Source organism: Choloepus didactylus, chromosome 13, assembly GCF_015220235.1.
Source record: "Choloepus didactylus isolate mChoDid1 chromosome 13, mChoDid1.pri, whole genome shotgun sequence".
Lineage (NCBI taxonomy): Eukaryota > Metazoa > Chordata > Mammalia > Pilosa > Megalonychidae > Choloepus > Choloepus didactylus.
Window position 1 is genome coordinate 15,944,784 of NC_051319.1, and position 27,099 is coordinate 15,971,882.

General features: G+C 36.5%; 1 protein-coding gene across 1 annotated transcript in view; it reads left to right on the forward strand.

The window, feature by feature from the left end:
• The window catches only part of JMY (junction mediating and regulatory protein, p53 cofactor), a 169,093-nt gene that overhangs the window by 105,338 nt on the left and 36,656 nt on the right, over positions 1–27,099 (forward strand). Inside the window, exon 4 of the mRNA XM_037801231.1 lies at positions 11,633–11,802. Coding sequence (XP_037657159.1) covers positions 11,633–11,802 — 170 coding nt within the window. The remainder of the gene's footprint in view (positions 1–11,632; positions 11,803–27,099) is intronic.

Here is a 27,099-nt window from a genome sequence, read left to right on the forward strand (position 1 = left end):
GCTAACTACTTTACTTCCAACATGTTCCTACTCTACCCCAAGAAAGTAACCTAATATAGCAACATTTCTGTGAACTTGTTCCTACTATACCCATGAGAAATTAACAGAACATAGTCATTCCAGGGCATTCCCAGAACGTTAAATTTACCCACGATAGCTTATCTGTTCTTATTGGATTATTGTTCCCCCTTCCTTAATTACTCTCTATCGCTAGTTCCCCTACATTCTACATTATAAACCATTTGTTTTATATTTTTCAAAGTTCACATTAGTGGTAGCATACAATATTTGTCTTTTTGTGCCTGGCTTATTTCGCTCAGCATTATGTCTTCAAGGTTCATCCATGTTGTCATATGTTTCACGACATCGTTCCTTCTTACTGCCGTGTAGTATTCCATCGTGTGTATTTACCACATTTTATTTATCCACTCATCTGTTGAAGGACATTTGGGTTGTTTCCATCTCTTGGCAATTGTGAATAATGCTGCTATGAACATTGGCGTGCAGATATCTGTTTGTGTCACTGCTTTCCTATCTTCCGGGTATATACCAAGAAGGGCAATCGCTGGATTGAATGGTAACTCTATATCTAGTTTTCTAAGGAAGTGCCAGACTGACATCCAGAGTGGCTGAACCATTATACAGTCCCACCAACAATGAATAAGAGTTCCAATTTCTCCACATCCCCTCCAGCATTTGTAGTTTCCTGTTTGTTTAATGGCAGCCATTCTAATTGGTGTGAGATGGTATCTCATTGTGGTCTTAATTTGCATCTCTCTAATAGCTAGTGAAGCTGAACATTTTTTCATGTGTTTCTTGGCCATTTGTATTTCCTCTTCAGAGGACTGTCTTTTCATAGCTTTTGCCCATTTTATAATTGGGCTATCTGAACTATCGTCATTGAGTTGTTGGATTTCTTTGTATATGCAAGATATCAGTCTTTTGTCAGATGCATGGTTTGCAAAAATTTTTTCCCATTGAGTTGGCTGCCTCTTTACCTTTTTGAGAAATTCCTTTGAGGTGCAGAAACTTCTAAGCTTGACAAGTTCCCATTTATCTATTTTTTCTTTTGTTGCTTCTGCTTTGGGTTTAAAGTCTAGGAAGTGGCCACTTAATACAAGGTCTTGAAGATGTTTTCCTACATTATCTTCTAGGAGGTTTATGGTACTTTCTTTTATATTGAGATCTTTGATCCATTTTGAATTAATTTTTGTGTAGGGTGTGAGGTAGGGGTCTTCTTTCATTCTTTTGGATATGGATATCCAACTCTCCCAGCCCCATTTGTTGAAAAGACCATTATGACCCAGTTCAGTGACTTTGGGGGCCTTATCAAAGATCAGTCGGCCATAGATCTGGGTGTCTGTCTCCGAATCCTCAATTCCATTCCATTGATCTATATCTCTGTCTTTGTGCCAGTACCATGCTGTTTTGACAACTGTGACTTTATAATAAGCTTCAAAATCAGGGAGTGTAAGTCCTTCCACTTCGTTTTCCTTTTTTAGAGTATCTTTAGCAATTCGAGGCATCTTCCCTTTTCAAATAAATTTGATAAGTAGCTTTTCCAAGTCTGCAAAGTAAGTTGTTGGAATTTTGATTGGGATTGCATTGAATCTGTAGATGAGTTTGGGTAGAATTGACATCTTAATGACATTTAGCCTTCCTATCCATGAACATGGAATATTTTTCCATCTTTTAAGGTCTCCTATTTCTTTTAGTAGAGTTATATAGTTTTTTTTGTATAGGTCGTTTATATCTTTGGTTAAGTTTATTCCTAGGTACTTGATGTTTTTAGTTGCTATTGAAAATGGTATCTTTTTCTTGAGTGTCTCTTCAGTTTGTTCATTTCTAGCATAAATAAACATTACTGACTTATGTGCATTAATCTTGTATCCTGCTACTTTGCTAAATTTGTTTATTAGCTCTAGTAGCTGTATCGTTGATTTCTCGGGGTTTTCCAGATATAAGATCATATCATCTGCAAACAGTGACAGTTTTACTTCTTCCTTTCCAATTTGGATGCCTTTTATTTCTTTGTCTTGTCGGATTGCCCTGGCTAGCACTTCCAGCACAATATTGAATAACAGTGGTGACAGCGGGCATCCTTGCCTTGTTCCTGATCTTAGAGGGAAGGCTTTCAGTCTCTCACCATTGAGTACTATGCTGGCTGTGGGTTTTTCATATATGCTGTTTATCATATTGAGGAAGTTTCCTTCAATTCCTACCTTTTGAAGTGTTTTTATCAAAAACAGATGTTGGATTTTGTCGAATGCTTTTTCAGCATCTATTGAGATGATCATTTGATTTTTCCCTTTTGATTTGTTAATGTGTTGTAATACACTGATTGATTTTCTTATGTTGAACCATCCTTGCATGCCTGGAATGAACCCCACTTGGTCGTGGTGTATGATTTTTTTTAATGTGTCTTCGGATTCAATTTGCAAGTATTTTGTTGAGGATTTTTGCATCTATATTCATTAGGGAGATAGGGCTGTAGTTTTCCTTTTTCATAGCATCTTTGCCTGGTTTTGGTACTAGATTGATGTTAGCTACATAAAATGAGTTAGGTAGTGTTCCATTTTGTTCGATGTTTTGAAAGAGTTTAAGTAAGATTGGTGTCAGTTCTTTTTGGAAAGTTTGGTAGAATTCCCCTGTGAAGCCATCTGGCCCTGGGCATTTATTTGTGGGAAGCTTTTTGATGACACATTAGATCTCTTTGCTTGTGATTGGTTGTTTGAGGTCTTCTATTTCTTCTCTGGTCAGTCTAGGTTGTTCGTATGTTTCCAGGAAATTGTCCATTTCCTCTACATTATCCAGTTGGTTATCATACAGTTGTTCATAGTATCCTCTTATAATTTTTTTAATTTCTTCGGGATCTGCAGTAATGTCACCTTCCTCATTCATTATTTTGTTTATATGGGTCTTCTCTCTTTTTGATTTTGTCAGTCTAGCCAGGGGCTTGTCAATCTTGTTGATCTTCTCAAAGAACCACCTTTTGGTGTTATTTATCCTCTCTATTGTTTTTTCTGTTCTCTATGTCATTTATTTCTGCTTTAATCCTTGTTATTTCTTTTCTTCTACTTGGTTTAGGATTGGTTTGCTGTTCATTTTCTAGCTTCTTCAATTGATCCATTAGTTCTTTGATTTTGGCTCTTTCTTCCTTTTTAATATATGCATTTAGTGCTGTAAATTTCCCCCTCAGTACCGCTTTTGCTGCATCCCATAGGTTTTGGTATGTTGTGTTCTCATTTTCATTCGTCTCTATATATTCAGTAATTTTTCTTGCTATTTCTTATTTAACCCACTGGTTGTTTAGGAGTGTGTTGTTTAACCTCCAGGTGTTTGTGAATTTTCTAAGTCTTTGATGGTTATTAACTTCTAATTATATTCCATTTTAGTCAGAGAATGTGCTTTGAATAATTTCAGTCTTTTTAAATTTATTGAGCCTTGTTTTATGTCCCAGCATATGATCTATTCTGGAGAAAGTTCCGTGAGCACTAGAGAAGAATGTGTGTCCTGGTGATTTGGGATGTAATGTTCTATATATGTCTGTTAAATCCAATTCATTTATCAGATTGTTTAGGTTTTCAGTTTCTTTATTGGTCTTCTGTCTGGTTGATCTATCTATAGGAGAGATTGAGGTGTTGAAGTCTCCCACAATTATTGTGGAAACATCATTTGCTTCCTTTAGTTTTGCTAGTGTTTCTCTCATGTATTTTGTAGCACCTTGATTGGGTATATAAACATTTATGATTGTTATTTCTTCTTGTTGAATTGCCCCTTTTAGTAGTGTGTAGTGGCCTTCTTTGTCTCTCAAAACATCCCTGCATTTGAAGTCTATTTTATCTGAGATTAATATTGCTACACTTGCTTTCTTTTGGCTGTAGCTTGCATGAAATATTTTTTTCCATCCTTTCACTTTCAGTTTCTTTGTGTCCTGTGTCTAAGATGAGTCTCTTGTATGCAACATATTGATGGTTCATTGTTTTTTATCCATTCTGCCAATCTATATCTTTTAATTAGGGAGTTTAATCCACTTACATTCAACGTTATAACCGTGAAGGCATTTCTTGAATCAGCCATCTTATCCTTTGGTTTATGTTTGTGATATATATTTTTCCCTCTCTCTATTAATATCCTTTAATGTACCCATACCGAATCTCTTTAGTACTGAACCTTTCTCCATGTCTCTGTCTCCTTTCTTTGTTTCTCTCTCTGTAGGGCTCTCGTTAGTATCTCCAGTAGGGCAGGTCTCTTGTTAGCCAATTCTCTCAGAATTTGTTTTTCTGTGAAAAATTTAAGGTCTCCCTCAAATTTGAAGGAGAGCTTTGCTGGATAAAGTATTCTTGGTTGGAAACTTTTCTCACTCAGAATTTTAAATATATCATGCCAGTGCCTCTTCAGCTCCATGGTGGCTGCTGAATAGTCACTACTTAGTCTTATGCTGTTTCCTTTGTATGTGGTGAATTGCTTTTCTCTTGCTGCTTTCAGAACTTGCTCCTTCTCTTCTGTATTTGACAGTGTGATCAGAATATGTCTCGGAGTGGGTTTATTTGGAGTTCGCTGGGCATTTATGATTTGTGTATTTATGGTGTTTAGAAGATTTGGGAAGTTTTCCCCAACAATTTCTTTTAATACTCTTCCTAGACTTTTACCCTTTTCTTCCCCTTCTGGAACACCAATGAGTCTTACATTAGGACGTTTTATATTATCTATCATATCCCTGAGGTCCATTTCAATTTTTTCGATTTTTTTCCCCATTCTTTCTTTTGTGCTTTCATTTTCCGTTCTGTCATCTTCCAGGTCACTGATTCGTTGTTCAGCTTCCTGTAGTCTTGTACTATGAGTGTCCAGAATCTTTTTAATTTGGTCAGCAGTTTCTTTAATTTCCATAAGATCATCTGTTTTTTTATTTAGTCTTACAATGTCTTGTTTATGCTCTTCTCGGGTCTTCTTGATGTCCTTTATGTCTTCTTCCATGCTCTTCTTCATGTCCTTTATATCCCGTGCCATGGTCTCATCGTTCATCTTTAGTTCTTTGATTAGTTGCTCTAGGTACTGTATCTCCTCTGATCTTTTGATTTGGGTGCTTGGGCTTGGGTTATCCATATCATCTGGTTTTTTCATATGCTTTAAAATTTTCTGTTGTTTCTGGCCTCTTCTCATTTGCTTAACTTGATAGGGTTCTTTTAGGATTTGTAGACCAATTGAAATCCTTATCTCTAATTTGTCTGATCTACAGCTTCTGGAGTACACTTTCTCTATCTAACAAGCAGGTAGCATCCAAGAGCCACCTGTTCCCCTCAAGCCAGTTCTCCCCTGCTTTGCCTTTGTGGTGAGTGGGGGAGTGAGTCTTGTGGGGTCCAATTGGTGTACCAAGCTTGTGTGTGTAGTTGGTATTGCCCACCCTGTATATGGGGCGTGTGTCTGGGTGGTCAGGGAGGGGGGCCGGCTCTAACAGTCAAATCTCCCTTGTGTTCCTGGAGTTTTAAAGCTGCTGCAATAGTCTAATCTTTCAGTTCAGTCCTGCCAGTTTGTCTCTGCCGCTGACCCACAAGTCCTTGGTATGGCCCCTGAGTCTCACGAGTGGGTCCCTCTTCCAGGCCGTGCACCTCCTGGTCCTCTGTTGAGGATTGACTGTGCTATGTCACAGGTGAGTGCCGTCCCCCCAGGGTGGTTCTGTGCTACGGGGCTGTGTAGTGAGGCTCCCAGTCTGCTGAGTGGACGCCCCCCTTTTCTTGGGAAGTTGTGTTTAGTGAATTTTTTCAGCCACTGGATTATTGCCTTTCGTCTCAGAGCTCTCTTAGTTCTCCTCGTGTCTTGATGTGCCCAAATTGCAAGTCTTTGAGGCTTTCTGTATTGGGCTTCTTAGAGTAATTGTTTGAGAAAAAGAAAAAAAAAGGGCCCTGCTCGCAGATCTAACGGGTTATTGAAATGGTAAGAGACAAAGCAATTAGGGCCTTTAAGGAAAAGTCCAGGAGGCAGAGAGCTCAGTTTTTCTTTGGGATTTGCATATGAGCCTCAGGGCCTGAGCGCTGCCCTTCCCCTTTCTATGTTCACCAGAACTCCAAAAAGCCTCTGCTTTTCTTTTTGGGCTTTTCTTGCTGTTTCTTGCTATTCCTATCTCCTCTCTGCTGGTCTGGCTGCTCTCAGATTCTCTGGTGTCTGGTCTCAGACTATCTGTGATTGGAGTTTGGATCAGTAGAATGAATTTCCGGTAAGAGCTGCCACTGCCGTTGTCCCTTTTCGTTCCCAGTGCTGACGGCCCCTCCTCCCACGGGACTGAGCCTGGCAGGGAGGGGCGCGAGTCCCCTGGCCGCAAATACTTACAGATTTCGCTTATCTCAGCAGTTTGACGTGTTCATGGGTGTTGAATGAAGTATGCCCAAAGTCAAATTGCTCTGTGGTGTCCAGTCCACGCAGTTCTTGGCTTTCTACCTACTTTCCTGGAGGAGTAACTAAAACATACACCTCACCATCTGCCATCTTGCCCTGCCTCTCCGAATATGGCCATTTAATCTATGAGAAAGCAATTCAATGGGAAAAGGATAATTATTTTCACCAAATGGTATTGGAACAATTAGTCATCCATAAGCAGAAAAATGAACCTCTACCTAAATATTACACCTTATATAAAGATGTACTAAAAAATAGATAGTAGATCTAAATGTAAAATGTAAAGACACATAACTTCCAAAAAGGAAACTTAAGAAAATCTTGGTGACCTGGAGTTAGTTTTTAGTAATGACAGCAAGATAAAAATTGTAAAAGAAAAAAGTGATAAAGATCACCAATTATAAAAGAAAAATTTGATAAAATGGATTTCATCATAATTAAAAACTGTCAAGAGGATACAAAAATAAGGTTGTATTTGAGAGAAAATATTTGCAAATCACATAGTTGACAAAGAACTTGTATACAGTATATATAAAGAGCTCTCGAAACACAACATAAGGAAACAAATAATCCAGTTGAAAAATGGGAAAAGGACTTGAGCTGAGAGTACACCAGAGGATATGAAAGTAACCCATGAAAATATGTTCAACATCATTATTCATTAGGAAAGTGCAAATTGAAACCAAAATGAGATACCTGCATACCTGTTAGAATGGCTAAAATAAAAATCCTGAAAATTTGAAATGCTAGCAAGGATGCAGAGTAACTGGAACTCGTGTACATTGCTGGTAGGAGTGCAGGATTGTACAGTCACTCTGGAAGATAAATTTGGAGATTATTATTAAGTTAAAGATAAACTCAACATCCTGCTCAGCATTCCCATTCTTGGATATTTACCTTGGAGAAATGAAAACTATATTCACATGAAAACCTATATACAGATGTTCATAGAAGCTTTAGATATGATAGCTAAAAGTCTGAACAATTCAAATGTCCTTCAGTGGGTGAATGGATAAGCAAACTGTAGTATATCTATATAATAAAATAACTACTTAGGAGTAAAAAGGAACAAACTTAAAAAAAAAAAAAAAAGAATGAACTACTGATGCATATAACAGTCCTCGTGAATCCCAGAGATATTATGCTGCGAGAAACCAGTCTTAAAATGTTGCACACAGCAAGGTTTCATTTGTATGATATTCTTGAACAGAAAATACTATTGTGACGGAGGATTGATAAGTAGTTGTCAGGGTTTATGGGTAGGGTGGAAGGTGTGACTATAAAGTGATAGCAAGGAGTTTTGGGGGTGATGGAACTGTTTTGTATCCTAATTGTGGTGGTGGTTACATAAAGCCATAGATGTGTTAAAATTCAAAGAACTGAGTGTGGTGGCAATGATATGAATCCATACATGTGTAAAAATTCATGGAAATGTATAACAAAAGGGGTAAAGTCAGTTTTACTGTATGATAATGTAAAAATTAAAAAAATATATTTAAAATAGTACCTTTAAGCAATTTTTTTTTAACTGTGGAGACACAATATGACATAAATATTCCCTTTTTAGCCACTCTTAAGCATAGTTTCCAGTGAAGCTAATCATATTCACAATGTTGTGCTACCCTCACCACTATCCATTCCCAGAACTTTCCCATCACCCCATACAGAAACCCTATACCCTTTGATTACTAACTTCCTATTCCCTCACTCTCTACCCCTAATAACTTGTAATCTACTTTCTGTCTTTGAATTAGCGTATTCTAACTATTCCATATAAATGGAATCATACAATAGCTGTCCTTTTGTGTGACTTTTTTTTCTCAACATGTCTTCAAGGTTCATCCATGTAATGGCATGTATCAGGACTTCTTTTCTTTTCAAAGCTGAGTGTGATTCCATAGTGTTATTCCATTTTTTTAATCCATCTGTCTGTTGATGGACATTTGGGTTGTTTCCACCTTTCGGCTGTTGTGATTTAAGCAACTTTTAAAGGTGATCTTTTCCTTTGTAAGCTGTTTTTATTCTATTTTGTTCAGAATCGGCTTTCTAAATGGACTCTAACTATGTCTTAAAAATTCTCTTTACATTGTGGGTTAAAAAAAATATATCATATAGCCATTATAGAAAATTTAGAATATTAGAATAATAAGGAAAATTTCTGTAATCCCATCAGTCTGAATCAACCACTTTGATATTTGCCCCTCTGTTCTTTTTTTCTATATATGATTTATTACATAACTGCGATGATTCTGTCTTTTATATATTTTCACATGTAGTTCTTAGTTTGTCAGTTCTAATGATTCTATAAAAATCAATTTTTATTCTTGCTCTTATTTATTCTCTGCTTCTCCAATTTCAGGTAACACATTTTCTGATGAACATCATTCTAGGGTTCCAAATGCTTCACATCGAAATCATTTTAGACTTCTTTATATCTCAATTCTAGTGTTTTTATCCTAGCAAGGAACCTTTGAGCCCAAGGAAGGAGAGATATTTAGTTTGTTTGACTTTTTAAGTTTTCTTTTCTGAGCATCTGTTTCCCTCCTCCCATGCAGGAGAAACAGAATGAAGAGCTCTGTATGGTTTTATGCTGTTGAGAGAGTAATAGTCCTCCTATATGTTCCCAATCAGAAGGTAACTTTCTACTTTCTCTTTTTAGAAGAGGAGTAAGACAGACCGTTCTTTTATTTCTTTCCCCATATGAAAGCCAGGTGTAACCTAATTTTAATGTATCACTGCCAAGCTTTAAAAAAAAAAACTTAAATGGGCCTTTTTATTTGCCATAGATTTAACATGATACCTTGTAAACAGCAGGACTGTGCCATCTTCAGAGCTTTTTAAAATATGCTGATGATCATAGAATATTACTGTAGTAGCAGAGTTGATGTTCTAATAATGTAAATGGTCATCCTTAGCAAGAATCTTTACTCATGCCACCAAAAAGGAGAGAAGAATTTACTTTAGGTTTATTCCAAATATCCTACATTCATAATTTTATTAGTTTCTTATTTCTGATTTGTTTAAAAATAATTCCAAGTAAAGTGAACAAGTAAAGATAAGAATAGGCTCCATCCAAAGATGTTAGAAGACAGAGTATTGCTTGGCACCTGTGGTGAGTAACAACCTGAGACTGAGTTAGGAAAGAGCTCGTCCCCTGACACAGTTTTGAAGTGGGGAACAAGAGAGAGGGCCTGGTTAAAATGGTAGTAGGAGTGAAGTAGGACTTTAAATAATTGGGTACTAGTTTTAACTCTTACTACAGGTGTGTGACCTAGCTTTCAGTTAACAGAACCTTTCAATTTCTCACGTCTGTACAGATGTTGATAATGTATACCTTGACTATTCTCTAGGATTGATGGGCAGCTAAATAGAGATAACATATGGAAAAGTGCTTTAAAATTATATAGCATCATATAAATGTGAGGGATTGGGGTGTGTGCATGAGAGAAGGAATGACACAAAACGGACCATTTACTGGATTAATGTTATCTTATGAAGTGGGAGAGACATTCAACACCTATCATTCTCTCATTTAATACCCATAGTAGCCTTTATGATTGGACATGCACTATTATTTCCTTACCCTTTTTACCAGAGAAGAAATTGAGTCTAAGAACAGTTAAGTCTCTTGTCAAAAGTTATAGCCCATGAATGGTTGGAACTGGGAATTTAACGCAAAGCTATCTATTTCCAAAGATCCTGCTGTTTTAGATCCTGCTGTTTTTCTTCTGCAGTGCACTACTATGTCAATTTTGTGGTTGCATTAATTTTATAAAATAGTATTTAAAAGATGGCCAGAAATAAAAAATGGCAAAAGCATATTTAATATTCACATAAGTAGATTTTTAATTATTTGTTGAAAACCCTAAAATTGAGGGCCAAAGAGAGATTGTGAATTAAAAACATTACCTTCTATTAGCATTTGTTACCAAAAAAAAAAAAAAAAAAAAAAAAGAAAAAGAAAGAAACCAACAGAAATGATATAAGTATATTGGGAGTAGAAATTCTAAGGAAGCATATTCTTCGTCTATCCTAATAGGAACTCAATAGATTATTTTAAAGATGATAAATCAAGAAATAGCAATATTTGCTTTTGGAGGTAACCACCATAAGTGATTAAAGTTGGTTACCTTTGGGCAGTGGACTTGAAGGTGGGGGAGAGATGAGGGTAAGGAACTGCCATTTTTTATTATAAGTTTCTACAATTTTAATTAAGTGTGCATGTATTATAAAATAACTTTAAAGATTCCATAAAATTCTGAAGCAGAGGTTATTGAGATATACTTCCTTGGGAAAGATGAATAGTACATGGTAGTAATACAAAATTATTTATCACTTATCTCTGAACATATAAAAAAAACTAATAGTGAATATGTACTGATTGAAAGATTATATTTGTGCTAGTCAAATTGTCTACCTCCTTTATGATTACTTAAAGTGTGTCTATAATTTCTTAAAGTACTCTGAAATGGTTTGGCATAAGGCTTGTTGGGTTAATCATATAATTGTTAATCATTAACTGTATAAAGACCTAAGATGAGCTGTACTGCTATCAGTGATAAACTCCTTTAACTGGAAGATATTAGCTACATGACTGCCAGGACTTACCTTTTGAACAAGGTCTGTATTGTGACAAACTAAAAAATCCTTCCTTATTTTGAGGGGAAGGAGTGTATCTTCTTTGGGACTTGATTATAGCACTCCAACTCTTATCTTTTCAGAATAAGCTCCATGCAATATAATTTTACCATAAATCTCATATCTCTAGGATTTCTCTCTATATGATGTCCTTACAATATTTTTGGAGGACTCAGAATGATAAAACTGGGAATATAGATTTAAACAGTTTTAAGTAATCTTAAATAGTATTGACTGATTTTAGCTAACATATCCAGTAGAAAGTATTTATCTTCACAGAATCAAGTTTTTCTAGAATTTTTGAAAGTTAGTAACATTGGACTTGTGAAAGAGCATTTAAACTTTTTAAAAAATTAATCTGACAGCTCAATTTCATCTTCAAAAGTTTATTTCTCAGGATAATAATTTATAATTGCTATTGAAGACATTAGAGAGAATCTGAGATATTGTTGAATTATGTTTTAGAGATATTATAGGTAATTTATCATGGGAAAAGGATTTGTGTGCTTATCTTTGTGTGGGGAGTGAAATCTAAGATTTTTAAATTCTTTAGTATCAAGTTGTTTATGTCTTAATGACTTTTTAAAATTATTATTAATAGCTGTGTACGATCGAATGCGAGCAGATCAGAAGAAATTTGGTAAAGCATCATGGGCAGCAGCTGCTGAACGTATGGAAAAACTCCAGTATGCAGTTTCTAAGGAGACTTTGCAGATGATGAGAGCTAAAGAAATCTGTTTGGAACAGAGGAAACATGCACTAAAAGAAGAGGTAACAGAAACCATCAGAAAAAATATATAAAATTGAGAAAGTTAAGATAAATTGATTTTCATCTTTGTATAAGACTGACATTTTTCTGAATCTACAGGTGCTTATTAGTAACCGCATTGCCTGGTCTGATGGGATATTATTTAAGCTAGGGAGAGGAATCCTTGAAAAGAGTTCCTGATCTATGTATTCAAAACATATCAAAGATTATATATATATTTATATTATTTAAAAAATTGTGAAATATATGTACAGAAAAGTGATAATTTTCAAAAGTATGATGTAACAAGTAGTTATAGAGCAAATTTTGAAGCTTGTTATGTTACAGTTCCACTATGTCAGTTATTTCCTTCTAGCTATTCTAGTACCCTAGAAACTAAAAGAAAAAAATATTTATATAAAGATTCAGTGTTTGTAATCCGTTATTAAATCCCATCTTGCCAGTTGCTACCCCTTATTCTCCTTTGATCACTTTCTCAATCTTCAGGGATACCTGAGCAGTGACCACCCTAACTTATTCATATTGAAAAGGGGTGTCAACATTATGGGGAAGGGGATGCATCTGGTTGATATTCTTGGAGAGGCTGTTCCCTCTAGGTTTTGGGACTTATCTGGCATAGGAACACACTGGAGGATTTAAGTTTCTGAAAAGTAAACTTCATGAGTGAAACTTTTAGAGTCTCAGATTGAAACCTAGGTATTCTTGAGTATTTTGGGGACTACTGTTGGTTAGGCCTCAGCATACTGTGGCCATTTGGAATATCTAGCTGGAGCTTGCATAAAAATAACCTCTTGATTCTATTTGAAATCTCTTAGCCACTGAAACCTTATTTTGTTACCTTTCTTTCCTCTCTTTTGGTCAAAAAGGCATTCTCAATCCCTTGATTGCAGGGCTGGGCTCATTCCTGGGAGTTGTGTCCCACATTGCCAGGGAGATACGCTTCCCTGGGAGTCATGTCCCATGTAGAGGGGAGAGTGATGAATTTATTTGCAGAGTTGGGCTTAGAGAGAGGCCACAGCTGAGCAACAAAAGGTTCTCTGGAGATGATTCCTAGGCTTAATTGTAGGTAGGATTAGCCTCCCCTTTACAGCCATAAATTTCATAGAGCAAGCCTCAAGATCAAGGGCTTGACTTACTAAGTAGGGGATTCTTAATTTCACATGGCATATATTCTGTTCAAGATAATGTCTCACATTATCTTCACTTAGATCACAGTCTTCACAATCATCACCACTCTCAATTTTAAACAATTCTCATAACCCAAAACACCCCAAAGCTCCTATTAGCCCCTAATTATTTATCCCTAGTATTTGTGTGGTAAGTGAGATATTCCTGTTAAATATAGTCTATAATATGCAAAAGGTAGTTTTTCTCATATACTATTCTGTTGTTCTTTGTACCATACCTTTAGAAGTAGATCCTGCAAGCACTTGTTTATATTTGTAGTGCTAATCTGTGGGATACATACCTTTAAACAACCCCTTTCAATCATCTTCACCTCAATGCAGCACTGATACTTGTGATTCCGTTAACGAACTATCATCACCTCTGTGCATTCCCATACCTCTAAGTTCACCCTCATTAACATAAGTGTCTGTACATATTAGATAATCATTCCCCCTTCAATATCTTCTGTCTGTCTCTAGTTCTCTTATATTCTACATTATAAGACACTGATTTGACATTGTTCAAGGAGTTCATATTAGCGACAACATAGAATCTCTCTTTTTGTGTCTGACATATTTCACTCAGCATTATGTCTTCAAGGTTCATCCATGTCGTCATGTATTTCAGGACCTTGTTCCTTCTTACTGCTACATAGTATTTCATCATACGTATATACCACATTTTGTTTATCCACTTTTCTATTCACGGATACTTGAGTTGCTTTCACCTCTTGGTCCACTTTTCTATTCAAGGATACTTGGGTTGCTTTCACCTCTTGGCAGTTGTGAACAATGCCACTGTGAAACTGGTGTGCAAATGTCTGTTCATGTCACTGCTTTCAGATCTTCTGTGTATATAATGAGAAGTGAAATTGCTGGATCATAGGGTAATTCAATAGGCGGTTTCTGAGAAACTGCCAAACTGTCTTCCCCAGTGGCTGTACCATTATACATTCCACCAGCAATGAATAAGAGTTCCAATTTTTCCACCTCCTCTCCAGCATTTGTAGTTTCCTGTTTGTTTAATGGCAGCCATTCTTACTGGTGTGAGATAATACCTCATTGTGGTTTTGATTTGCATTTTCCTAATACCTAGTGAAGATGAACATTATTTCATGTGTTTTTTAGCCATTTGTATTTCTTCTTCAGAAAAATGTCTTTTCATATCTTTTACCCATTTTATAATTGGGCTGTTTGTACTATTGTTGAATTGTAGGATTTCTTTATATATGCAGGATATCCATCTCTTATCAGATATATGGTTTCCAAATATTTTCTCCCATTGAATTGGCTGCCTCTTCACCTTTTTGACAGAGTCCTTTGAGGTAAGAAGCTTTTTGGTTTTGAGAGTTTCCCATTTATCCATTTTTTTTTTCCTTTCATTGTTTGTGCTTTGGGTGTTAAGGTCTAAGAAGCTACCTCCTATTACTAGGTCTTGAAGGCGTTTCCCTACATTATCTTCTGAGGGTTTTGTGGTACTCTTATATTGAGGTCTTTGATCCACTTTGAGTTAATTTTTGTATACGGTGTGAAGTAGGTATCCTCTTTCATTCTTTTGGATATAGATATCCAGTTCTCCCAGCCCCATTTGTTGAAGAGACTGTTCTGTCCGCAGTTCAGTGGATTTGGGGGCCTTATCAAAAATCAGTTCACCATAGATCTGGGGGTCTATTTCCGAACTCTCGGTTCAATTCCATTGATCAATATGTCTGTCTTTCTACCAGTACCATGCTGTTTTGACCACTGTGGCTTTATAGTAGGCTTTAAAGTCAGGAAGTGTAGGTCCTCCCACTTTTTCTTTTTTAGGATGTTTTTGGCAATTTGAGGCCCTTTCCCTTCCAAATAAATTTGATAGCTAGCTTTCCAAGTCTGCAAAGTAGGTTGTTGGAATTTTGATTGGAATTGCATTGAATCTATAGATCAGTTTGGGTAGAATTGACATCTGAACAACATTTAACCTTTTTGTCCATGAACACAGAATATCTTTCCACTTATTTAGGTTCTCTTTGATTTCTTTTAGTAATGTTTTGTAATTTTCTGTGTAGAGGTCTTTTAAGTCCTTGGATAAGTTTATTCCTGGGTACTTGATTTGCTATTTTGAATGAAATTTTTTTCTTGACTGTCTCTTCAGTTAGGTCATTTCTAGTTTATAGGGACATTACTGACTATTGCATCTTAATCTTGCATCCACCCAGTGTGCTGAATTTGTTTATGAGCTGAAGTAGCTTTGTCATTGATTTCTCAGGATTTTCCAAATATAAGATCATATCAACTGCAAATAATGACAGTTTTCTTCCTTTCCAATTTGGATGCGTTTTGTTTCTTTGTCTTGCTGAATTGCTCTGCTAGAACTTCTTGCACAATGTTGAATAATAGTAGTGACAGTAGGCATCCTTGTCTCATTCCCTATCTTAGGGTGAAGGCATTCCATCTCTCACCATTGAGTACTGTGCTGGCTTTGAGTTTTTTATATATGCCCTTTATCATAGTGAGGAAGTTTCCATCAATTCCTGCCTTTTCAAGTGTTTTATCAAAAAAGGATTCTGAATTTTGTTGAATGCTTTTCCAGCATCTATTGAGATGATTATTTGATTTTTTCCTTTTGATTTTTTAATGTGTTGTCTTACATTCATTGATTTTCTTATGTAGAACTGCCCTTGTGTGCCTGGAATGAACCCCACTTGGTTGTGGTGTGTGATTCTTTTAATGTATCTTTGGATTCGATTTGCAAGAATTTTTTGAGAATTTTTGCATCTATATTCTATAGGCAGATTGGGCTGTAGTTTTCCTTTCTTGTAGTATCTTTATCTGGTTTTTGTATTAGAGTGATGTTGGCTTCCTGAAATGAGATAGGTATAGTTCCTTTTTCTTCAGTTTCTTGAAAGAGTTGAGCAGGAATGGTGTCCTTTCTTTTTGGAAAGTTTGGTAAAATTACCCTGTTAAGCCATCTGGCCCTGGGTTTTTATTTGCAGGAAGCTTTTTGATGACTGATTAGATTTCTTTACTTGTAATTGGTTTGTTGAGGTATTCTGTTTCTTCTCGGGTCAGTCTAGGTTGTTCATGTGTTCTCAGGAGATTATCTATTCTAAATTGTCTCTTTTGTTGGTGTAGAGTTGTTCATAGTATCCTCATGATTTTTTTAAATTTCTTCAAGATCCACAGTAATATCCCCCCTCTCAGTTCTGATTTTGTTTATTTGGGTCTTCTCTCTTTTTGACTTTGTCAGTTGGACTTAGGGTTTGTCAGTTTTGTTGATATTCTCAAAGAACCAACTTTTGGTTTTATTTATTCTCTCTATTGTTTTTTGTTCCCCAGATAATTTATTTCTGCTTTAATCCTTGTTATTTCTTTTCTTTTACTTGCTTTAGGGTTAGTTTGCTAATAATTTTTAAGCTTCTCAGTTGTTCAGTTAGGTCTTTTGTTTTAGCTCTTTCTTCCTTTCTGCTGTATGCATTTAGGGCTATAAATTTCCCCCTCTGCACCACCTTCAGTGCATTCCATAAGTTTTGATATGTTGTGTTTTCGTTTTCGTTCGTCTCGAGATATTTACTGACTTCTATTGAAATTTTTTCTTTGGCCCACTGATTGTTTAGGAGTGTTTTGTTTAACCTCCACATATTTGTGAATGTTCTGGTTCTTTGGTTACTGATTTCTAGTTGCATTCCATTATAGTCAGAGAATGTGCTTTTAATAATTTCAGACTTTTTAAATTTATGGAGACTTGTTTTGTGCCCCTGCAAATGATCTATCCTGTAGAATATTCTGTGAGTGCTAGAGAAGAATTTATATCCTGGTAATTTGGGATGTATTGCTCTCTATATATCTAAGTCCAATTCATTTATCACATTGTTTAGGTTCTTTATTTCCTTATTGGGTCTCTGATTGTTCTATCTATAGAAGAGAGTGGTGCGTTGAAGTCTCCCACTATCATTATACAAATGTCTGTCGCTCCCCTCAGTTTTGCCATTGTTTGTCTCATGTACTCTCGATCACCTTGAATGGATGCATAAACATTTATGAGTGTTACTTCTTCTTGGTGAATTATCCCTATTATTAATATATAGTGTCCTTTGTCTCTTATGACATCTTTGAATTTAAAGTCTATTTTGTCTGCTGTTAGTATTGTTACTCCTGCTTACTTTTAGCTGCAGCTTGCATGGAATATTTTTTTCCGTCCTTTCACTTTCAGTCTCTTTGTGTTGCTGGATTTAAGATGAGTCTCTTGTAAACAGCGTGTCAGTGGATCATACTTTTTAATCCATTCTCCCAGTCTTTATCTTTTAATTAGGGAATTTAATCCATTCACATTCAAATTTATTACTGTGAAGGCAGTTCTTGAACCAACCATCTTATCCTTTGGTTTTTCTTTGTCAGATCTATCCCCCCCCCCCCACCTTTTTTCTTTTAAAGTTACCCTTGCCTAATACTTTTCAGTTCTGTGTCCTTCTCCAGACCTCTCTGTCCTTTCTTTTTTTTCTCAGCTGGTAGAGCTCCCTTTAGTATTTCTTGCAGGGTAGGTCTCTTGTTAACAAATTCCTTCAGCAGTTGTTTGTCTGTGAAAATTTTAAACTCTTCCTCAATTTTGAAGGAGAGCTTTGCTGGATAAAGAATTCTTGGCTGGTAGTTTTTCTCTTTCAGAATCTTAAATACATCATACCACTGCCTTCTTGCCTCCATGGTCCTGCTGAGTAGTCAGTTCTTAGTCTTATGTGATTTCCCTTGTATGTGGTGTATCACTTCTCTCTTAGTTCTTTCAGGACTTTCTCCTTCTCTTCAACATTTGACAGTCTGACTAGTATATGTCTGGGAGTGGATTTATTTGGATTTATATGATTTGGCATTTGTTGAGCATCTTTGATTTACAAATTTATGTCATTTAGAAGGGTTAGGAAGTTTTCCCCAGCTGTGTCTTCAAATACTGTTCCTAGCCCTTTACTCTTCTCTTCTTCTGGGACACCAGTGATTCTTAACTTGTGTGCTTCGTATTGTCCATCATTTCCCTGAGATCTGTTTCAAATTTTTCAGTTTTTTCCACCGTTTGTTCTTTTGTGTGTTCGCATTCAGTTGGTTTCTCTTGTAGTTCACTTATTCTTCTGCCTCTTCATATCTGCTTTTGTGTCTGTAGTATATTTTTAATTTGATCAGTAGTATCTTTTCATTTCCATTAGATCTGCTATTTTTTTTATTTACTCTTTCAAATTCTTTTTTATGCTCTTCTAGTCTTCTTGATGTCCTTTATGTCTTTAGCCACCCCATTGAAGTTATTTTGGAGATTTGTGTGTACTTCAATTAATTGCTCCAAATTCTGTGTCTCCTTTAGCTTTTTAGTTTGGTCATTTGGCTTGTCCTTTTCATCTTGGGTCTTCATGTGCTTGTGTTTTCTGTTGGCTTCCAGGCATTTGCTTATCTGACAAGTTATTTTTGGAGATGCAGCATTATTTGAACATTTATATATATATATTTTTGGCAGACCTACAGCTTGCTGGAGTGCACTTTCCCTGTCTTCTCAGCAGAAGGCACTCTTGAGCCACTACTCACCCTCAAGCCAGCTTTCCCCCAACATCACTTGTGTGCTGAATGGGTTCCAAACCAGGTGTAAATCCAATCAGTGCATCAGTTCTGCATATGCACTCGCGCTGCCCTCTCTGGGGGTGTGGTATGGGCCCTGTGCAGTTCACCTGGGAGTCTGCTTAAGGGCACCATGGGTTTGGTGATTCCTGGGCCTTTGAGCGGATCAGTCTTGGGCTGTGGGGCTGTGCGTCTTACCCTCCCACTAAAACATGCCCCACTCCCTTGCCTGCTGTGTACCTGCAAGCTTCAGAGGTGTGGCACCCTCGCCTGTAATTGCCTCTTGCCCATGCACACCACAGACTTCCGTGGAGTGGGGAGTACATGTGGTCAGTACTGGAACGTTGTTTCCTGGGTTCCCTTACTGGGAACTCCCAGCCGTGTGGCTGAGGTGCACTATCTCCCCACCTAATTGCTGAGATGTCTGCATGGGAGTGAAGAGCTGCTCACTACTCTGCTCAGCGGCCATCTCGCCGCTTACAGCCCCATTCCAGCTGCATAAACTCACCCCGTCCTTTGAGGTGCAGTTGTTCTGCTTTTTCGTCTAAGTCCCCACCACTTATTATAGAATTCCCTCTCTGGCTGCCCACACCCTGAAACCACTCTCCTTGGCATTCTCTGCCTTTTCTCGTTTCTTTCACAACGAAGAAGTTTGCTCTGCCTCACCTATTCCGCCATCTTCCTGGAAGTCTTAAGATGATATTTTAAAAATTATTAACCGCTTTGTTTTATTGTTACCCTGTTCATCATTGGTTTTACTATTCTTTGTAGTGTGAAGTGCAGCACTGAATATACCATTGGTGGCTAAGCCATACCTGAAAGTATTGAGACTGTTAGGTATACTTTATGTTTCTTTACCTCTTGTGCCAATATTTTTAAATATTTATTTTATTTTATGTTACATTATTATAAATCCAGGCCAGAAGAGATTGCTTTTTAATGTAAAGGTACCTAAGTAGTTACATGGTTAACTTGCTGATTTTTTTCCTAGATATTAGAAGTAGTAAATGTTAGCTACTGTGTATAATATTTTTGAAAGCTAGGAAAGTTTAATAATTAATAATGGATGAAGATTAGAGCTAGTGTGAAGGATGAACCTAAGAGCATGATCTAGATAGCAAATTGTAAGGCTTGATAGTTTAGGCACAGCTAAATAGTTCTGTGCCCAGAGTTAAAACTCAAAATATTTGAAGGAAGAAAAGTATTGGGTAATTAAATAAATTTTGGGGTGATTCCCCTTGGTGTCATTTATCCATTTTATACAGTTTATTGTATTATACATTATTACATTAAGCCAATTTTTGAAAAAGAAAATGAAATCGTTATTATGCCAAACTTATCATCTTCCTTTCCCAATACTAAGTTTTCGTCAACTCTCCAGTTTCTCTTAAGGGCCCACTGTTCTTCAAGACCAAAACTTTAGGGTCACCTTTAATTCTCTTTCTGTCTTTTAGACTCCTATTCAACTCAAATGCCCCTGTTCATTCATTCAACAAACATTTGTTAAATGTCTGTTTTTTTCCAGGAATTACAATGAGTGATGGGGATAAAGAGACCATTAAGACCGGCCCCTGCCCAGTTTTTTGTGTTTTTTTTGCACTTTTTTTGCCTTGTTTTTTTTTTAATTGAGATTCTTCACATGCCATACAGTTATCTAGAGATCCAAAGTGTTCAGTTGCCACCAGTACCATCATACAGCTGTGCATCTATCACTACAATTAATTTTTTTTTCAATTTTTAGAACATTTTCATTACTCCAGAAAAGAAATAAAGACAAAAACAGGAAGCTCAAATTCTCCCATACCCCTAACCATCCCCCCTCCATTGTTGATTCATAGTATTGGTATAGTACGTTTGTTACTGTTGATGAAAGAACGTTAAAATACTGCTAATTGTAGTATATAGTTTGCAATAGGTATATGTTTTTCCCTATATGCCCCTCAATTATTAACTTCTAATTATAGTATCATACATTTGTTCTGGTTCATGAAAGAGATTTCTAATATTTGTACAGTTAATCACGGACATTGCCCACTACAACGTTCATTGTTTTATACATTCCCATCTTTTAACCTCCAACTTAACTTTTGGTGACGTATGTGACTCTGGGCTTCCCCTTTCCACCACATTCACGCACATTCAGCGCTGTTAGTTATTCTCACACTGTGTTACCGTCATCTCTGTCCATTTCTAAACATTTAAGTTCAATTTGTTGAACATTCTGCTCATAATAAGCAACCACTCCCCATTCTTTAGCCTTGTTCTTTATCCTGTTAACTTATATTTCATGTCTCTAACTTTATTACATATTATAATTAGTTCATATCAGTGAGACCATGCAATATTTGTCCTATGTGTCTGACTTATTTCACTTGATACAGTGCCCTCACAGTTTCTTCATCAACCCATTTTTTTGACGGTTTTGTTCACACCATACATTCCTTCCTAAGTAAACAATTGATGGTTGCCTGTATAGTCACGTATTTATGTATTCACCACCGTCTCTTATCTATATAAGGACATCTCCATTTCTTCCACAAAGAAGGAGGAAGAGTCAAAGAAGGTAGAGAGACAAAATAAAAAGAAAAAAGAAAGAGAAGAAAAAACAAACATGGCAGCTGGGAAGCAACAAAAGGCATGATAGCATTAAACTAAAGTAGAATAGAGTCAAACAACATTACCAATGCCAAGAGTCCCATACTCCTCTCTTGTATGCATTTAGCTTTAGTATATTGCCTTTGTTATGTGAAAGGAGGCATAGTACAATGTTTATGTTAATTATAGTCTCTAGTTTGCACTGATAGTATTTTCCCCCAATACCTCCCTATTTTTAACACCTTGCAGGGTTGGCGTTCATTTGTTCTCCCTCATGAAAGAAACATATTTGTACATTTTATCACAATTGTTGCGCACTCTAGGTTTCACTGAGTTATACAGTCCCAGTCTTTATCCTTACCTCTTTCCTTCTGGTGTCCCACATGCTCCTAACCTTTCTCTTTCAACTAAACTCACAGTCATCTTTGTTCAGTGTGCTTACATTGCTGTGCTACCATCACCCAAAATTGTGTTCCAAACCTCTCACTCCTGTCTTTTCCTTTCTGTCTGTAGTGCTCCGTTTAGTATTTCCTGTAGAGCAGGTATCTTGTTCACAAACTGTCATTGTTTTTCAGAGAATAATTTAAACTCTCCCTCATATTTGAAGGATTGTTTTGCCAGATATAGGATTCTTGGTTGGCATTTTTTCTCTTTCAGTATCTTAAATATATCACACCACTTCCTTCTTGCCTCCATGGTTCCTGCTGAGAAATCCGTACATAGTCTTATCAAGCTTCCTTTGTATGTAATGGCTCGCTTTTCTCTTGATGCTTTCAGGATTCTCTCTTTGTCTTTGACATTTTGTAATCTGATCATTAAGTATCTTGGCATAGGCCTATTCAGTTCTATTCTGTTCAGGGTATGCTGCGCTTCTTGGATCTGTAATTTTATGTCTTTCATAAGAGATGGGAAGTTTTCATTGATTATTTCCTCTAGTATTTCTTCTGCCCCCTTTCCCTTCTCTTTTCCTTCTGGGACACCCATGACACATACATTAAAGCGTTTCATGTTGTCATTCAGTACCCTGAGACATTGGTCATATTTTTTCATTCTTTTCCCTGTTCTTTTGTGTGTAGGATTTCAGTTGTCTTGTTCTCCAGTTCCTGAGTGTTTTCTTCTGCCACTTGAGATCTGCTGTTGTATGTCTCCATTGTCTTTCATCTCTTGTGTTGTGCCTTTCATTTCCATAAATTCTGCCTGTTGTTTTTTTGAGCTTTCAATTTCTGCCTTATGTTTGCCCAGTGTTTTTCATTATATGCTTCATCTCTTTTGCCATATCTTCTCTAAATTTTTTGAATTAATCTAGCATTATTTGTTTCAATTCTTGTATCTCATTTGAAGTGTAAGTTTGTTCCTTTGATTTGGCCATATCTTTGTTTTTCTTAGTGTAGGTTGTAGTTTTATGTTGTCTAGGCTTCTGGTTTCCTTGGTTACACTAATCAGGTTTTCCCAGACCAGAACTAGCTCAGGTTCCTGAAGGAGGAAATATTCAGCACCATGTTTCCCTGGGGTTGTGTTTTAGAAGATTGACACACCCTGTGATGCTTCAAGTTGCTATGCTTTTCCTAACCTGCCCAGCAGGTGGCGCCTCTCAGCCTTTCGCTTCTGACTGGTGTAAGGAGGTGTGGCTCTTTTAGTTCTCAGCTTAAGTTGTTTCTGGTTTGATTGTTTTCCCCCAGGCCCTGGGGTCTGGTTCTGAATGGAAGGCTGGTAGCAGAGCTGGGTACCGTGTCTTTCCTCTTAGGGAGGATACACCCCCAGGGAGTTTTCATTTGCATTTAAATTGGTTCTTTGTCTGACTCTGCTGTCTCCACCCTTGTCTGGGTCTGAGTGCTGGGAACTAAAAATGGCTGAGGCTTTCTCCACTGAGCCACTCAGTTTGAGAGAGAGAAAAAGGGACAGAAAGCCCCCTTTCAGGGTCAGTCCATGGTCCCCAGTTTTACCCTTCGGCCAGAGATAGCACCCAGTCCTCTGGGCTCCCCCTCTGAGGAGAGAGAAGTCCGTGGCTCTTCAGGGTCAGTCATCACTAAAAGCCTCTGTCTCCTTGTTGGGGATTTGCAGCTTGCATTGAGCAGTACACGTTTACCAGTTAAAACCCCAGTTGGAGCTGGACTGAGGTATATTCGCTTGTTCAGAGAGTGCTGCTCTCTATCAGAGCGAGGCTTTGCAGTTTGGGCTCCCGGCTTGAGTCTGCAGTTTCTACTCACAGATACCATACTGCGATCTCAGGTATTCCTCTGAATCCAGGTTGGTGCATGATGTGTGGACAGTCACGGTTGTCCCCCAGCAGTTATTCCAGATCATTTATTAGTTGTTCCTGGTTGTTTATTAGTTTCTCTGGGGGGACTAGCTAACTTCTACTCCTTTCTATGCCACCATCTTCTTCCTCCTTTGTTTTTTTTAAAGCATGGATAAGATGCATTCATGGTTTTTAAGATTCTTTGAGTATGGTGGGGCAAGGCAGGTTCAATGTGAAAAAGAGATGTGAGGTGGTTAAGTATTAGATACAAAACTGACCATTAGAGAAGCTTTGAACAGAGGGTCATAGGTAAAGAGAAGTCCTGTGTGCTCCAGGAGACCCACTGGAGACAGGAAGAGTCAGGGGTTACCTGGAGAAAGAGTAGTGAGAGGTTGGAGAAATAAGCAAAGTTTGGGTTTGGCCTTACCTTATCTGCTCTGCCAAGGAATTTAAATTTTATCCTAAAATCTTTATGGAGCCATTGTAAGGTTTTAACCAAGGAGTGACATGTTTAGATTTGCTTTTATGAAATATTACCCTGGCCAATTTATATAGAATGGATTGGAAGGTCATTCTTAAATTCTTAACCCCTATTTTCTTATAGGAAACTCTGCTTTCAAATTTTGTTTTATTGCCGACAGTAGAAATCCAGGCGTTCCTAAGAAGTGAGTATAAATACTTGGAATTTGGATTCTTAACTCAGTACAGTAATAAAAGAAGCCTAAGTTGAAGGCTATGGTGAATTGGGATAAGATAAGCCTACACTTTTTTGGCAACCTGAAATTGCTGCTTTAAAACTACTCAGGGTTGTAGTGCATTCCTGGAGAAGAGAGGAGTAAGTTAAGGCAGCTTAGGTCCAGATTGCACGTGCCGAGGCTCCTGACTGTGCGTGTGCTGCGCCTTTGTTCAGTGTCACTGCAAATATCTTGAACAGGTTAGTAAAGGTGGCAAGAAATGAGTGGGCTTGTTTTGGGCAGAGTAGAATGGGCTGCAGTGAAGTGACTTTTAACTTATACATTTTAGTTTCTTAATAGAATTGTACCGCTAAGAATAGAATTATTTAATTCGTAATTTGATTTATTGTACTTTATAGCCCAGATTGTTTTTTGTAAATGACTTTATTGAGATATAATTCACATACCATGCAATTCACTCATTTAAAGTGTAATTTAGTATATTAACAGAATTATGCAACCATTACCACAATCATTATATAGAATATTTTCGTTACTACAAAAATAAACTTTTGCCCATTGGCAGTCACTCACCATTTCCCTGCAAGATCCCATCTCTTGGCAACCACCAATCAACTGTCTCTATAGATTTGCCTATTCTGGATATTTCATATAAATGAAATCATGCAATTTTGTGGTCTTTCGTGTCTGGTTTCTTTCACTTAGCATAATGTTTTCAGGGTTCATCCATGTTGTGGCATGCATCAATACTTCAGTTTTTTTAATTGCTAAATGATATTCCATTGAATGGATGTACCACATTTTATTTATCCATTTATCAGTTGATATTTGGGTTTCTACTTTTTTGGCTATTATAAATAATGCTGCTATGAATATTCATGTACAAGTTGTTGTATTGATAAACGTTTTAATTTCTCTTGGTATATACCTATATGCTGGGTCATATGGTAACTTGGTTAACCTTTTGAGGAATTGGCAGACTTTTGCAAGTGGCTGTTTCATTTTACATTCCCACCAGCAGTGTATGAGGGTAACTGTTTCTCTGTTACTGCTGATTATCTGTCTTTTTTGATTATAGTCACCCTGGTTGAATGTGAATGGTATATCGCTATGGTTTTGATTTGTGTTTTCCTGATGGCTAATGATGTTGAGGATCTTTTCATGAGCTTATTGGTCATTTGTATGTCTTCTTTGGGGAAATGTCTGTTCATACATTTGCCTGTTTTTAATTGGGTTGTCTTTTTATTATTGAATTGGAAGAGCTCTTTATAGATTTTAAATACAGATTACTTATCAGATATATGATTTGCATATATTTTCTCTTGTTCTGTGGGTTGTCCATAATTGATTTTTAGTTTCTGGAGGAGAACAAAATATCTTCTCTGCTTTTATTTTTAGAGGTTTATATAAAGTAATATTCCTTTATGAAACTTTGTGGCTTAGAAGGTATAGCAAGATGGTTCTCACTGACATTTTTAAAATACGTTGGCTTATCTACTCTTGTTTTAAAAATAGTATATGAGTTAAATAATCTATGATGTATCTAGAAAGAAATCTTTTTGCTAACACATTTTAAATTGTAATTTTATTTTTCCCTTATGTTTTCTTATTTTCTACTATTGTTAGAAACTCAGGACAGGTAAAATTGAAACTTCGTTTGTCCTGGAACTTCTTCACACTTTATATTCAGAATCTCTTAACGGAAATTTCTGTCCTAACTCCTGTTGCCCTGAGGCATTTCTTCTGCATTCTCTTTTTCTAGAAAGTTAGCTTACTCCTTCATGTTATTAATTGTCTGGAATTTTCTTAAATTCTAGAACTTTTAAAACCTAAAATATTAGCATTTTATTGCCTATGAGGTACCATTCCTTGTCTTGAACACATTGTCTAGTTTTATTGTTTTAACCTGGCTAGCAGTAAGTTGTTCAGACAACATAGGGTGCCTGGAATAGCTGTTGAAGGTAAGATTTCTAACCATTTCCTATTAAAGAACATTCTGCTTACTGGAATTGGCCTTCAGTGGTAGAGGAAGGTCTAGACTGAAATGGGCCATGAGAGCTTGGAATTTTTGTCTGTGGGGTCATTTTTCCTGGGGCTATTCCATTATTCTGTTATTCTGTTTTTTAATGCCATAGGTTGTATTTGAATTCTTCAAAGTATTTGTTAAAATTGTCAGTTAGTCATTCTTGCCAGGTTAATGCTTGTTGTGTATGTAATATATGTATTATACTTTTTACATATACCTATGACGATGTACCTTAGCATTTTATTGGCCTTAATTTAAGGTGACCACATTACTCATGAGAAATAGCAAATGTGAATTATTAAACCCATCCCAAATACATGCTTTGCCAGTAAAGGCTTTGTAATACAGCACTACCCTATGATTTAAGTCTTGGAGAGACTTTTGTTCTTTAAAAAATATGTTGCATATACTGTGTTCCTTTAAGTTATATAAATAAAAAAAAAATCTTGATGTGACAAAATAAAAAACTTTAAAAAAAGTTTAAAATTAAATTTAAAAATATTTAGGAATATTTGCTGTAAATAAAATGCTGAACTTGAAACAAATTTTCTAAGTTAACCCTGAAATATTATAAACCTAAGCAAGCAAAATTCTATTTGACTTTTAAATTCTCTTTAAATAGTCTTAAGAATACTGTTCCTTTTATTCCATTTTTAACTCTCTGTGAGTCTTGAATTGTAGTCATTCTTAACTGTTTTAGGTTATGTATGACTGCCCCTTTAAGAATTGCAAGTTAAAACCCTCCCTCAGAGAAATGTACATGTAGACACGTATATTTTTAATATATTTTTAATAGGCTTTGCGTATATTTTTAATAGTTTCCCAAATCATGTATAATGGAGCTTCTGTTCCCATATTGGCCCCTGAGGTTTAAAGTTCCCTACCAAAGGAAAAAACAACTGAAAATATTTGCCTTTTTTAACCCACTACCTTTGACAGAATCCAGGTAAAGTTAATTGGGTGTAGTTACTGTATTCCACTCTTTAATCATATACTGTCTTGCATAACTT